General features: G+C 43.2%; 1 protein-coding gene across 3 annotated transcripts in view; it reads left to right on the top strand.

Moving 5' to 3' along the window:
• ACO1 (aconitase 1) overlaps positions 1 to 15,020 on the top strand; it is a 58,025-nt gene that overhangs the window by 27,646 nt on the left and 15,359 nt on the right. For all 3 annotated transcript variants that reach the window (XM_035140441.2, XM_035140443.2, XM_035140442.2), the window contains exons 5-10: positions 2,620 to 2,689; positions 3,490 to 3,673; positions 4,502 to 4,641; positions 5,924 to 6,095; positions 8,275 to 8,375; positions 11,171 to 11,287. In XM_035140441.2, the coding sequence (XP_034996332.2) occupies positions 2,620 to 2,689; positions 3,490 to 3,673; positions 4,502 to 4,641; positions 5,924 to 6,095; positions 8,275 to 8,375; positions 11,171 to 11,287 (784 nt within the window). The remainder of the gene's footprint in view (positions 1 to 2,619; positions 2,690 to 3,489; positions 3,674 to 4,501; positions 4,642 to 5,923; positions 6,096 to 8,274; positions 8,376 to 11,170; positions 11,288 to 15,020) is intronic.

Genomic DNA, 15,020 nt, shown 5'->3' with positions numbered 1-15,020 from the left:
AATTATCTTTTCGTTTTTCAGTATTTTATTTACATATTTTTGCTTTTGTTGCCTTTTTAGTTGCCAGGCTAAAAGCTTACCACATTTATTGGCATATTCAAAATTTCTCTGCTTTAGCCATTTCAACTTCCACTCCACCTCCTGGTTTATCATTGTAGAAAACTGGGTTTGTAGCATAGATATCTTTTGTTTTATCTGCTGATTCCCTGGTTTACTAATTAACAGCTTCTCATTTTCCATGAGACTTTGTATCAGCATCTCTTTTTTCTTGTCCCTCTCCCTCTTTTTTATACTATTCTGTTGGATTAAGAAACCCCTCGCTACCGCTTTACCAGCGTCCCATACAACATTTAGATTCGTTTCTTTGTCTAGGTTTAAGTCAAAATATTGTTTCATCGTATCACTAGCTTTTTCCACCACCCTTTGGTCATTAAATAAACTTTCGTTCATTCGCCATCTAAACGATACATCTTCTTTTTTTAATTCCATAAACATTGGATTATGATCGGAGAGGGTTCTTGGTTGGATTTCAACTTTTCTCACTTTGGGGGTTAGTTCTTTTGACAACCATATATGGTCTATTCTCCCAGAGCTTTTATTTGAATTGGAATAATATGTAAACTGTTTCGTGGTTGGAAATTTATATCTCCAAATATCAATTAATCCCAGATTTTCAACCATCTTGAAAAAACTTTTGGGTAGTTTCCCTTCAAACATATCTTTCTTTCTTACTGTTCTATCCATTTCCGGGCTTACTACACCGTTTAAATCTCCTAACAAAATTATTTTCTGATCCACGAACTCTTGTAGGTTTCTTTCCAATTTTTTGAAAAAAACGGCTTTCCCTTGATTTGGAGCATAGACACCGACAACCAATACTTTCTCTCCCCACAATGTTGTTTGTACCACCACTACCCTCCCCTCTTCGTCATTATAAATCAAGTTTGGTTCAAATTTTTCTTTTATATATAGAACTACACCTCTCCTTTTTTTCAAATCCACAGTTGCAAAATCCAAGCCTAATTTCTTATTTACTAAAATTCTTCTATGTTTTTTTGAAATATGGGTTTCCTGTAAGCAAATAATATCTAATTTTTGTTTTCCCAATACATATTCAAATTTGTTCCTTTTACTCTTACAATTCAAACCATTTACATTCCACGATTGTATTTTTAATGCCATAATCTTTATTCAGTTATTATCAATATTTTTTATATATCTTTTGAATTATTCCTATATCTCCTTCTCAATATCTTTAATATCTTCTGCTTCAACCTCTTCAATTTCCTCCTCTAGGTTTTCTTCTCCACTTTTCTCATCTGTCTCCTCCTCTTCTCCCCCCTTCGCCCCTTCATCCTCCTTTTTTTCCCATCCTAAAATTTCCTTATATTTCCTTCTAAATTTATCAATTTCATGGGGTCCTTTAATAGTAAATCTTTTTCCTTTAAAGTAGAACGAAATTCCATCCAAAATTTCCCACCTAAAGCTAATATCATTCTTCCTTAAGATGGAGACCATCTCACGATAATTGTCCCTCTTGCGCAAAATTCTATTTGGCACCTCTTTAAAGACAATTATCTCTCTCCCATCTATCACCAATTTTTGCGTAAAACTCTGGCTCAAGATAGTGTTTCTTATATCCATCGAATTAAACATTACTAAGCAGTCTCCCGGTAACTTCTTCGCTTTAGCCTTAGGTGATTTTACTTTAATTCTAAATGCATTTAGAATTTTTGCCTCTACTTCCTCTTTTTCAAGTTCCAACCATTTTGCAATTTCCATACTCAGCTTTTCTCTAATATTTTCATTTGCATCCTCTTTAATTCCCCTAAATTTCAAATTCAATTGTTTTTGTCTTTGTTCTAATAGGGCCATATTATCCAAAATATCCTCTTTTATTTTGCTCAACTTCTCAACTTCTCCTTTCACCCATTCTGTCTCCTTCTTTGTCTCCTTGACCTCCTTCTGTACCTTTTTTGTTGTTTCCTCCATTGTTTTGTTCATGCATTGAATTTTTTCTGATTTTTTTTTTTTGCCCATAGGAACGCATTAATTGAATTTCAATGCATTCCTATGGGAAACCGCGATTCGCTAGACAAATTTTTCGTAAAATGAATTCGTCTAGCGAGGCAAGCTCCGCTCGAAAAATCCTTTCGTTAAGCGGAAATTTCGTTAAGCAGGGCATTCGTTAAGCGAGGCACCACTGTAGTTAGGCACAGGACATTTTCAAAGCACTGAACCAATTTTGACAGCCCAACATAAGAAGAAGTTATGTTATCCCCGTCCCCCGCTGCTGATATAATTAATGTTTTAGAACACTTTCCACCCCTCTTACATTCAGACTAGACCCTGCCAAATATGCCTCCATTCAGCAAGGAATTAGCACTTGAGCCAGACAGTAGGAATTACTGCAAAAGCTACCTTAAGCTCTCTTCACCGCTTGTTTCTAGCTCCCTTGTGCAATGTAATTAACGAGCATAAAACAGCTGAGCTCAATAAATAACAAACCTTCCTTTGTTTCTTGCTCTCCCTTGCATTGTTTTGCCCACACACGTTGGACCTTGCGAAGCATCCTCTTAAAGGTGTACCGCTCTGATAACCCACATATTTTGTTTGCAGGCCAGACAGTTTGCAGAAGAATCAAGACCTGGAGTTTGAGAGGAACAAAGAAAGATTTGAGTTCTTGAAGGTACAGCAAAAAAACAACCCCATTTGTGCATGAATGGGGCAAAGCAGAGCTTGGCTCTGGTACAGGCATTGGGGAGCCCTGTGGTCTCCACATGCTGCTAGACTCCAAGTCCCATTATCCTCAGCCAACATGGCCAGTGGTCAGGGTGATGGGAGTTGGAGTCCAGCAACTTCTTGAGAGTCACAGGTTCCCTTTCCCTTTTGGTGGTCACCAGGAAAAAGAGCATGTCACAGGGTGGGCTGACTGCTGACAGTCCGTGTGGTTTAGGAAGTGAACATGGCTACAATTCCGTCTTGGAAGATGCAACTGGGCAGGGAAGGAGCCTAAGTCCTGTAAAGACCTTGGCCCCATAGAAGAAGGGACCAGACAACTGGGGTTGGGGGAGAGACAAGCAAGTGTGCCCTGACCACCAATGTAGAGTTGTTGCTTTTGCCTTGACCGATGTTGCCAAGTTTATCTTCTAAACATGTGTGGAAGTACAAGGGATCAGATTTTTGACTTTACAATTTCTGGGGCTGGCCTTTGAGCCCAGCATCCATCCACCACAAGACTGGCTTGGATGGGCTTTAATTTTGCTGCCTTGATTTTACAGTTTTCACATGCTGCTTTCAAAAATAGTGGGGCCCTAGCAGCTTGTGAGGTGGGGCCTGGGACAGAATCTTCTGCTTAGTGATCTTCCAAACCCCCCCACCCCCAGCACCAGATAACAGGTCTTTTTATGCTCGGACACAAACAATTCTGCCAAGATCTTTCTTTGACTATGTCTAAGAGAGAGCGCCTCTTCCATTTTGTGTTTCCAGTGGGGCTCCCAAGCCTTCCAGAACATGAGGATTATTCCCCCGGGCTCTGGGATTGTCCATCAAGTGAATCTGGAGTATTTGGCAAGAGTTGTCTTCGATCAGAGTGGATACTATTATCCAGACAGCGTGGTGGGCACTGATTCACATACCACAATGATTAATGGCTTAGGCGTCCTTGGCTGGGGTAAGTGCCCTTGAACTTGATCGACCTATTCAGTGGTTTGGGTTTATGTTGAGTTGCAGTTAAACAAAGTTCTGCTTCTCTCTCCCCTCCCCTCCCCAAACAAATAATCATTAGAACTAGTTGAAAACGTGGTGCTCTTGTTTTCAGAACGTTTGAAAAGGATGGCTGCAAAAGTGCCCTTTTGCAGGTCCAAATGTCCAAATGAGGGGCATTTGGACCAGCCCTTGCATTTAAAACATCAAGCCACATTTCTCTTGACTACATTTAAAGCAATTACATGTTCCCTCCGTACAAATATATGCACAACATTAGCAGCAGAGACCTCCCCAAAGATTAAATCCACGGAAGTTTAAAATCCAATTGAAAACCCACCTAATGCCAGTCTAATCCCTACCATTTAAGGAGAACCCAAAGAGCGACGTTAATGTTTCTGAGGAATGTTCAGACTTGGTGCTGGCCAAAGCTTTGACTCTTTGCTGTGCTCGTGTTTCCCCTGAAGGTGTAAAAGGATTGTCTGATCAGCTAATAAAATGTCTACATGCAAAACAATGCAACGGGATAAACCTTTTTAAGACTTTGCAGTTTTGCTTTAGGTAAATTCATTCCAAAGCAGGAGCTGTTTGCTGTGGAATATAATAAGTATATCCACGAGCACTTCATCCGTCCTGCTCGCATGGCGATGTTGGCAGCAATCCTAGGCAGCTCTATGTGCTCCGTTCCATTGGAATTCTTTCTCTCTGTTGTTTCCCTTGAAGCTTTATATACTTCTTGTTTGTCGCCGGGCAGCGAATCAGTTGTGTTTAATGCTGTTCTTGTCCTTGTTGGCAGGCGTGGGGGGAATTGAAGCAGAAGCGGTGATGCTGGGCCAGCCGATCAGCATGGTGCTTCCTGAGGTGATCGGCTACAAATTGATAGGTAGCCCTCAACCACTTGTCACATCCACTGACATCGTGCTCACTGTCACCAAGGTAATCACATGGTGCGACACCACGACGGCCAAAATCGCTCAATCAATAACCTTTTATTAGGCATGACAAATTCAAGAGCTTCAGAACAAAATAAGGACAAAACATTCACGTTATAGACGTCATGAAATAAAATACATATTAATTAAATTAATATTTTAAAACGATATATCAATTTACAATTAGCATCCCCTGGTCTTCTCCACAGTGGCCCAATCTCTCTGCATAAACCGAGCACAAAAACTCAGCCACCACTAAAGCAACTCCATCATTATTATCCGACAGTAACCCCTGAATAGTTGGCAATGCAGCGATCGATGCATCCACCTGCAAAGCACCCACCAATCGCTTTCTCACATTAAGACCATAATTGCAGGATTGTCATTCTTCCCGCATTTACATAAACGTTCGGCTTTTGGGAGAGCTAGATATCTTCCTTTTATCTCCATAGAGGGGGACACGTTCAATCTAGCCAACATGAAGAGCCTCCACCCTTCCTGACTCTTCAAGTTTGACGGCCAGAATCACTGTGGTCCATTTTCTAGGGATTTGATCTTCCCTTAATTCCAGAAACATGTCTATCGTAGATGGGGGGGCAGGGGGGCAGAGGAGAGGGTGCCATTACTTCTGTAGTTGGCAAAAAATAGATCTGGATCTACCATTAGATCTCTGGCTGATTTGCAGTAGATCGGCAAGGATTTCTGACCCCCGTTTTTGTTTAACAATGGCAGCATGAAAATTACGCTGCCCTCAGTTATACTGAGATAACCAGGAGTGAATATTTGTGTGGAAGGGTTATGAGCTATATTAAGTTCTGATGCTCAGAGCTAATTTCTGGGCTCAGAATGATTTGATTTTAAGTCTTTCGCATCAGGGTCTGGTTGGTAGATCTCATGTTTCCTACCAAAAATCAAAATAGATCCTGCAAGCCTGCTGTCTTTGTACTGCTGTCCCTCACCAGGTGGAGCAAACTGGCCTAAGAGCATGAGCTATGGGCCTGGAAACTCTCCCTTCATATCTCACCTTATTCACAAATTGACTCGGCGACTTAGCCTCTCCCTACCCTCAGTTTGCAGTACTGAGTTGATGATAATTGATCTACCTTATGGAGCCATTTTAGGGATTACTGAGATAAACTAACACAATGATCACGTGAAAATTTTAAAGTGGTAGTCAGTGGAAAGCTGGCTAGGATTGGGATGCTGGCGGCTTTTTAGTTTGTCCTCTTTTCTTAGAATACAATTTATATCAAATGGTTCTAAGTGCAGTTTTTAATCTGTTACAGCACCTCCGCCAGGTTGGGGTCGTGGGTAGATTTGTTGAGTTCTTTGGGCCTGGGGTGACTCAGCTGTCCATCGCTGATCGAGCCACCATTGCCAACATGTGCCCGGAATATGGAGCAACTGCTGCCTTCTTCCCAGTTGATGAAGTTAGCATCAAGTACCTTCTCCAAACAGGTATGTGTCAAGCAGGTGACAAAATTCAAGGGGACATTGGACACTTGAAATAGAGAAAATGGATCTGCTGGGTTTACGATAAGTTGGACTGAGTGCTTTTAACTCCAGCATATGCAATCTAGTTTCAGTATCTGTGTGGCCCATTCTGCATATACAGTGGTGCCTCGCTAGACGAATTTAATTCGTTCCACGGGTCTTTTCTTATAACGAAAAATTCGTCCAGCGAATCCCATAGGAATGCATTGAATTTTTTTTGAATTTTTTTTGCCCATAGGAACGCATTAATTGAATTTCAATGCATTCCTATGGGAAACCACAATTCGCTAGATGAATATTTCGTAAAACGAATTCGTCTAGCGAGGCAACCTCCACTAGAAAAAACCTTTCGTTAAGCGGAAATTTCATTAAGCAGGGCATTCGTTAAGCGAGGCACCACTGTAAAGACAAGCCATGGTTTGCCATTTTGAGAAGGAGCAGGCAGTGACCCCCCCCCCACTTTCCATATATAGGAGGAAATGAGATGAAAAGCTTCCAGCTGAGGTTTGCAATGAAACTGCAGTTTCCTGTTGACACCCATATAAGGCAAACTGTGGCCATAGTTTGTTGGTTATCCTGATTTGTGAACAAACTATAGAATACAGAAGCTACAGTTTGCCGTATGCAGAAAATGTTTGTTGGAAAAGCTAATTGAAAAAATATCTTGCTTCCCCTTCATGCACAAAGAAGGGGAGCAGACAGTGTATGACACCTGCTTCTTCCAGTAACAGAAAAACTATGGCTTGTTGATACATCTGAACTGGGTCAATATTTACTACTTTTTGTGCCTTAGAAGAAATTGAAATAATGGAGGGGTTAGTGCTTTAGTATTGCTTATGATCTGATAAGGTGATTGAAAGTGGTTTAAATCATCACTTTGAAATTTACACACATTCAGAGAAATACAAAATGCACATATCGTCGTACCTTGGAAGTCGAACAGAATCAGTTCCAGAAGTCCGTTCGACTTCCAAAACGTTCAAAAACCAAAGTGCGGCTTCTGATTGGCTGTAGGAAGCTCCTGCAGCCAGTCGGAAGCTGCGGAAGCCCCGTTGGACGTTCGGGTAACAAAGAACGTTCGCAAACTGGAACACTCACTTTTGGGTTTGCGGCGTTCGGGAGCCAAAACATCAGAGTACCAAGGCATTTGGGGTCCAAGGTATGACTGTATCATCATCATCAACAACATCATTATAAATAATTATAAAATTATAAATATAATTTGTACACTGCCCTTCACCTGTAGATCTCAGGGTGGTTCACAACATAAAATTATGTCATAAAAACAAAAACAAAATAGATCATACAGTTTCCACTATTTTTTAAAGGGATTTCTTCGTTTGATGAGGCAAATTATATAACCAATCTGGTAATAATAATAATTTATTATTTATACCCCGCCCATCTGGCTGGGTTTCCCCAGCCACTCTGGGTGGCTTCCAAAAGAAAAATAAAATAATCAATTAAACCTTAAAAGCCTCCCTAAGCAGGGCTGATTGTAACCCTGATTGATCTTTTTTTGTGGTCACCTTAAAAAAATTTAAATATGTGTTATTAAAATAAGAGCCTCCAAAGAATCCATAGCCCTAATATGTGGCACCAAGGCATCAATATTCCTATTAAGTCATAGATTTGGGAATATTAAGGACATCTCTGCATACAAAGAGCAGAGTAAACAACAGGCAAGATCCTCCGTCACATTTGACCCCAGAAAGACCCTTAGTTATATAATTCATCAGAAAACTCTCCAAAATATCTAACCTTGTTAACTGCTGTAAACATGCTTCTTAAGGGGCAGTGTGATGATTCAGAAGTACGGCTTTGCAACCATCCACTTCCATTTTTAGTCATGGCCTGAATTTTGCATACAAAATTAAATGCTGATATAGACAATGAAATGTTTTTATTTATAATTCCCAGTGCTGTGTGTTCACTGGAATTCTGAACACGGCTGAGAAGCCGAGATCTTTTTGTGTTCTTATATTGCAAACCATCCTGCGATGCTCAGATTATTAACAATATTAATAATCTTCTATTCAAATCCTACGTGGCGACCTAAACGTGTGATTGTGGAATTCTAAGTTGTTGTCTTTGTGCTTGTTTGAAATGTTGCAACTTGATTGGCTCTTTCCGTCTGCTTTAGGCCGCGATGAAGATAAGATTAGGTACATAAGAAAATACCTTGAGGCTGCAGGAATGTTTAGAGATTTCAGTAACTCGTCGCAGGATCCCGATTTTACACAGGTGGGTTTCCTTAGCTTGCTTGACACCTTCCTCAAATGAGCATTCAGGCCTCTTGCCTCTCAGTCTTAATAAGGTCCTCCCTACCACTTGTGAGACCTGACAAAGGCTCTTTGAATTTGGCCTAGAAACTATTAGGCAGCAGGCAGTGAAATTGAGCCCGGATTGGTATTATATGCTCAAACCGTCTTGCTGTCCAGTGAGCAACCTGTCCTCTGAATTCTGCAGCAGCTGAAGTTTGCAAACTGTCTTCAGGGGCAGCCCCACATACAATGTGTTGCAGTAATCTAACCTAGAGGTTTCCAGAGCACAGACAACAGAAGTTAGGCTCTCCCTGTCCAGACAGGGGCACAGCTGGGGCACCAGCCAAAGCTGATGGAAGGCACTCTGTGCTAGGGCTGGGTGATGATATATCAATATATCATCCAAAAGTGGTTTGAAGTCCATATCGTGATATCTGTTTCATAATTTTGGCAATATATCATGAATCATGATGTGTTTGCGTGTTAATCACAATGTGGAGAACACATTGAAGCCAGCCAATGTCTCTACATAGTTCCATCCTAGTTTCAGTCATCATGATCAAACGGTATATCATTACACACACACACACACACACACACACACACACAATCGTACCTTGGAAGTCAAACAGTATCTGTTCCGGAAGTCCGTTCGACTTTCGAAGTGCGGCTTCTGATTGGCTGCAGGAAGTTCCTGCAGCCAATCGGAAGCCCCGTCGGACATTCGGCTTCCGAAAGAACATTCGCAAACCGGAACACTCACTTCCGGTTTTCAATTATTCAGGGGGCGGACGTTCGACTCACAAGGCATTTGGGAGCCAAGGTACGAATGTACCACCCTATACCCGGGGTCTCAGGGCGGTTCCCAGAATAGAATCAAGATATAAAACCACAATATACATAAAACCAACAACCCAATAGCGCCCCCTTCCCCGGTGATACATCATAATGTTGAAAACCAGATATTGCCCAGCACTACTCTGTGCCACCAAGGCCACCTGAGTGTCAAGCAACAGCAGAGGATCCAGGATTACCCCCCAAGCTGCGTACCCACTCCTTCAGAGGAGGTGTAACCCCATCAAGAGCAGGCAGTCTCCCAGCCATCTGGACTAGGGAACCACCCACTCAATCATCCCTGACCATTGGTCATGCCAGCTGGTACTGATGGAAGCTGGAGCCCAACAACATCTAAAGGACCACAGACTCTCCATTCCTGGTATGAGTGGAGTTTCAGGGGTGGGGAGCTTTTAAACCCCAAGATGTTGCTGAACTACAACCCACATCACCCCTGGCTATTGGCCATACTTTCTAGAGCGGATGAGAGTTGTAGTTCAACCACATCTGGAGGAGGTTCCCCACCTCTGGTCTAGGAGAAACATCTCTTTCAAGAGTTCCACACTCTTGATAATACGCAGAGGAACCTCTGTGTTTTCATTCCTGTCATTCCCTCTGAAGATTTCAGAGCATGTTGGCACAGGCTAGCTGAACGGGCGGGGGGTGGGCATCTGCCAACCAACTGTGTAGCCCACCGGGCATGCATGGCAGACCACCAAGGGTTAGGTTAAACCTCCTGTTTGTGTTGCCTGCCGAGAACCTCAAACGGAGGGTTGTTGAGCACCTGACAAACCCCGAAGCGAGGCTGGTGGGCCACGTTCAGGTTGGGGCAGGCCTGCACCGGAATAAATCCTTAGCATTGTGCTGTTAAGCCTGCAGGGTTTGTCCTGTTTGTTACAAATAGTCCATTCCTATGAAATGCAGCCCGGCTTCCTTTTGCTTCGTAGGTGTATCGTGACTTCCTGTCTAAAGCAGGGATTGAGAAGCTGTGGCACACTCCAGTTCCCATTGGCCATAGCTAGCATGGCTAATGATCAGGGATGATGGGAGTTGTAGTCTAGGAACGTCCAGAGGGCCACAGGCTTCCCCAAACCTTGTCTAAAGCCTCCAGGGGATTTAGAATGGCAGATTCTGTAAGAACTCTCCTTTGCTGTATGGAGATACCCATGCAGCCAGCCTGGTGCTTCTAGAAGCCATTCCTTCATGCTTGTCTACAGCATCTGAAAATCTGCATTGTCCCCAACCATAAATAGATCTCTCCTGTCCTTCCACCCCTGTGTCCTGTGGTGGTGAAAGCCACCAGACCCTAAGCCAGGCTGCTGATAGGTAAAGGTAAAGGGACCCCTGACCATTAGGTCCAGTCGCGGATGACTCTGGGGTTGCGGCACTCATCTTGCTTTACTGGCCAAGGGAGCCAGTGTACAGCTTCCAGGTCATGTGGCCAGCATGACTAAGCTGCTTCTGGCGAACCAGAACTGCGCACGGAAACGCCGTTTACCTTCCCGCCAGAGCGGTACCTATTTATCTACTTGCACTTTGACATGCTTTCGAACTGCTAGGTTGGCAAGAGCAGGGACTCATTAGGAATATCATATGCCCTAGGCTAGGTCACTGTTAGCCTTTTGGGTAATCTGGCCCTTTTCAAGATGGCCTTGATTTCCCCTGTCAGAAAAAATAAATAAATCCAGTGCAGAACAAAGCAAAGATATTCTTGAATTCCTCAGCCTCTCCACAGACCACCTGAATGGAACTCTTGGACCATGTTTGAGAACCGTTGCTTTAAAGTATTTATCATTTTAAGACCTGGTATTGACATGGTTAAGTACGTATCTATATCTATATATGAGACTGCAATTCAGTCCTATGTGGGGGGAACTCAAGGGCAGTTTGGAGCATTGCATCTTGTTTACCCATTCTCTCTCTCTCTCTTTTCTTAAATAGATTGTGGAGTTGGATCTGCAAACAGTTGCTCCATGTTGCAGTGGCCCTAAAAGACCACAGGACAAGGTCGTGGTCTCTGAAATGAAGAAGGATTTTGAGAACTGCCTGGGAGCTAAAGTAATGGCTTTTTTTCTTTCCTTCTCCAGCTGAGATTCATTTTCTTTCTTCTTCTTTCATTCAGAAACTTTAATTGCTTCAGACTTTTAGAGCTCAGAATTTCTATACTCTTTGGCCTAGCAGCCCCCAACCAATTTCACTTGCTAAACCTGCCCACTGAATCCCCTAGTTGTTGTTTGCTTTTGGACAACATGCCCATTTTGTCCATTGTATTTTAGGTTGTCTGCTTTTTTATGAATATGCAAATAAGCAAAGAGTTTGGCCCCTCTTGTGCCAGTGAAACAGATTTCATTCAAGTGCAGCTTCCGCTGTTCATTTGTGGTTACAAAGACCTTCCTTTGCCTAGTCTAGTCCTTCCCAATTTTTCTTTTGTGCAAACTTTTTGGAATTGGCTACTGATAATGAGAAACTCATTCCCTTCTCTCTCCAACCTCTGTATGGAATTTGGGTTAGAATGATTTTGTTTCTGACTACAGTGGTGCCTCGCAAGACAAATTTAATTTGTTCCGCGAGTCAATTCATTTTGCGAAGAATTCGTCTTGTGAATCACGGTTTCCCATAGGAATGCATTGGAATTTCTTTTTTTCCCATAAGAACACATTAATTGAATTTCAATGCATTCCTATGGGAAACCGCGATTCGCAAGATGAATTTTTCGCAAAGCGAATTCGTCTTGCGAGTCACCATCAGATCGCGAAAAATTCTTCTTGCAGGGCATTCGTCTTGCAAGGTACCACTGTATATAGGAGATAGACAGAAATTTCAGAGAGACAATTAATCAGCATTTGCACAAAATACTAGACTTTTTTTTTCTGTCCAAGACTTTTTTTCTGTCCTTTCCATGGAGGTGCAGGTTGCATCCACAGCAAAGGTGGCATTTTTCCATCTCTGCTGCATCAAGCAGTTGGTCCCTTACCTCTCTCGCCCCGATCTGGCCACAGTGATCCATGCGACGATCACCTTCAGGCTTGACTATTGTAACTCTCTCTACGCAGGGTTGCCCTTAAAGCTGACCCAGAAACTCCAGCGGGTGCAGAATGCCGCGGTGAGGCTCCTTACAGGGTCCCGGCCACGGGATCACATTCATCCAGTGCTTTACCAGCTGCACTGGCTCCCGGTGGAGTACAGGATCAGGTTTAAGGTGCTGGTTTTGACCTTTAAAGCCCTATGCTACTTGGGACCCTCGTACCTATGGGACCGCCTCTCCTGGTATGCCCCACGGAGGACCTTAAGGTCCACAAATAATAATATTCTGGAGATCCCGAGTCATAAGATGGCTAGATTGGCCTCTACTAGAGCTAGGGCCTTTTCAGTACTGGCCCCAACCTGGTGGAACGCTCTTTCCCAGGAGACCAGGGCCCTGCGGGATCTGTCATCTTTCCGCAGGGCCTGCAAGACAGAGCTGTTCCGCCTGGCCTTTGGGTTAGACTCAGCCTGACCCCTGTGTTTTCCGCCCTCATGGCTTGGATTTATGGCCTACTTGAAATGAGGCTGCACTTTAAATTTTAATACTGTATTTTAATCTGTATTTTAATTAATTGTTTTTATGTTTTATCGTAATTCTGTTGGTGTCAGCCGCCCTGAGCCCGGTTTTTGACTGGGGAGGCGGGGTATAAATAAAAATTTATTATTATTATTATTATTATTATTATTATTATTATTATTATTATTACACCTGGCTTTACCAGCTGATTAATTGAAGCATATTTTCATCTGCCAAAGCCTGAACCATTCTGAAGTCAGCAGAGTGCTTCATTATAGTCAGAATGCAAAGAAACTTTCTTGAATGTTTGGTGAAATATGGCCTCGCAGCACCCTAATAGAGTAACCCTACTGTACAGCTGGACAAATGGATTTCAACAGCACAGTTCCCTTTTCAAGTTAGCACACAGAGGGTTTTGATACATGTGCTGCAGTAAACGTATATAGTTTTCTGCCAGTTCAAAGCATCATATGTTCCAATAATGAGCTGCCTCTCCTTCCGTACACAAAACAGCATCACCAACCATCAATGAACAAGTAGGGATCAATGGGCTTGGGGGAACCTTAAGGTTTGTAGAACTTAAATGGGCACAGTATGCAGACTTGTCTCTTGGCTGTGGGATGGAAAACCGACAGGCAATAGACTTCCGGTCTGGCGCCATTGGAAGCCGGAGGGGAATTTTCGGGCTCCGAGGTTCCCGGCACCTCAGAGGGGGGGGGGGGTAGAGCCGCTAGAGCGAAGTGGCCACCCTGAGAACCCCCGAATTTGGCTTTTCGGGGACGTGGGTACCCAGCTGAGCTCCTTTGAGCCCCGTTCGCCGCCCGACAACCCCCTTTTCGGGGGATGACGTGCGCAGGCAGAGCGGGACGGAGCCTTGGGCCTTTTCGCTACCTCTGAGGCGGTAAGTTCCGTGCCGGCGACAACACGCGCTAGATACCTCCAAAGAAAGAAATTTGGACTTGTAAGTAAAGAGATTTCACAATTTGGAAGGAATTGGGACACAGGAGGGGAATTTAAAAGAAAATGGAGGTCGTTCCCCCCCCCCTACCGAGATACCATCAAGCAATTGTAGAGCCTGCAGCCATAACGCTGGAACGGGACTCTGGACTTTGCTAAAAAACAATTTGAACCCCTCCCCGGTGGTAGCGGAGCCAAGGGGAGGTGAGTGATTTTTAATTTGGATTTCCGCAAATTTTGGATACAAATAAGAACAAGCCCTCCGGTAGCGGGGTGACAGAAGTCTGGATGTACCGGCCAGCCAAAGAAGGATTTACTCTCTGGCACAACAGCCTATGCGCCATATTGTAATTTGAGAAGACAAAGGATGGAGATAGTCAAAATAATCAGACATGTTGTGTGAGAAAGAGATGCAAAGTGTGTGGGAAAAAGTGCAAGAGGTGATGCAGGGAGTTAAAGAATATACGAGACTTACAAAGTTATGCATTGAAAACCTACGCCAACCCCTCCCCGTTGACAGCACTGAGACACAGACTGAAATTTTAGAAAACAAAAACTTCAATTTTTCAAGACAAGAAGATTGAGAGGAGTTACAGACTTCAAACGAAGTGCAGCCGGTGGGAGAGGCTGCACGGGACATGAGTTACAATAATAGAACTGTATCGGATAGAGACTCCCAGGACCTGTGTCTCCCAGTGAGAGAGGGAGAGCAGGTTCCTGGAAAAAATGATCAAGCTGTGCCAAAGACCGAAGAGGAGGCCTGGGTTCGAACCTCCTTAGTGAGAGAGGGGAGGCAAGAACCAGGTGAAGAACATGTTAACTGGGAGGCTAAGAAAAAGGAACAACTGGACTGGGGATGGCAGAGGGGTTGGTGGAGCAAAGAAGCTGGGCTGAAGTGGGTGAGAGATGGAGTGGGCTGAGACGAATTGTAAACAAAGGGACGGATTAAATGGTTTGGATTTGGACTGAATACACGAGCTGATTGGGATATCCAGGGGAAAGTCATCCGGTGGAGGAGGGGGGACACTAGGTTTTTATAATCATAATTGGAGGGAAAGAATATTTGTTTTGATAAGTTAGAATAATTTTAGTGAAAATTAAGAGGCTAAAGGGTGTAATTAGAGGCTTAATTAAATCGGTTATGTGGTTTAAAGATTGGTATATGTTAGAATGTTAAATTGTATAAGTTAGAATATTTTTTTGGCGAATAATTGGAGAGATCTGAATTTAATTAGAAAATTGCTAAATAGGGGTTATAATTAGGCTCGGGAAGGGAGGAGCGGGGAAGTCAAT

This window comes from Zootoca vivipara, chromosome 16 (assembly GCF_963506605.1).
Source record: "Zootoca vivipara chromosome 16, rZooViv1.1, whole genome shotgun sequence".
In the NCBI taxonomy this organism is placed as follows: Eukaryota; Metazoa; Chordata; class Lepidosauria; order Squamata; family Lacertidae; genus Zootoca; species Zootoca vivipara.
This window is presented reverse-complemented; position numbering and strand designations above follow the sequence as displayed.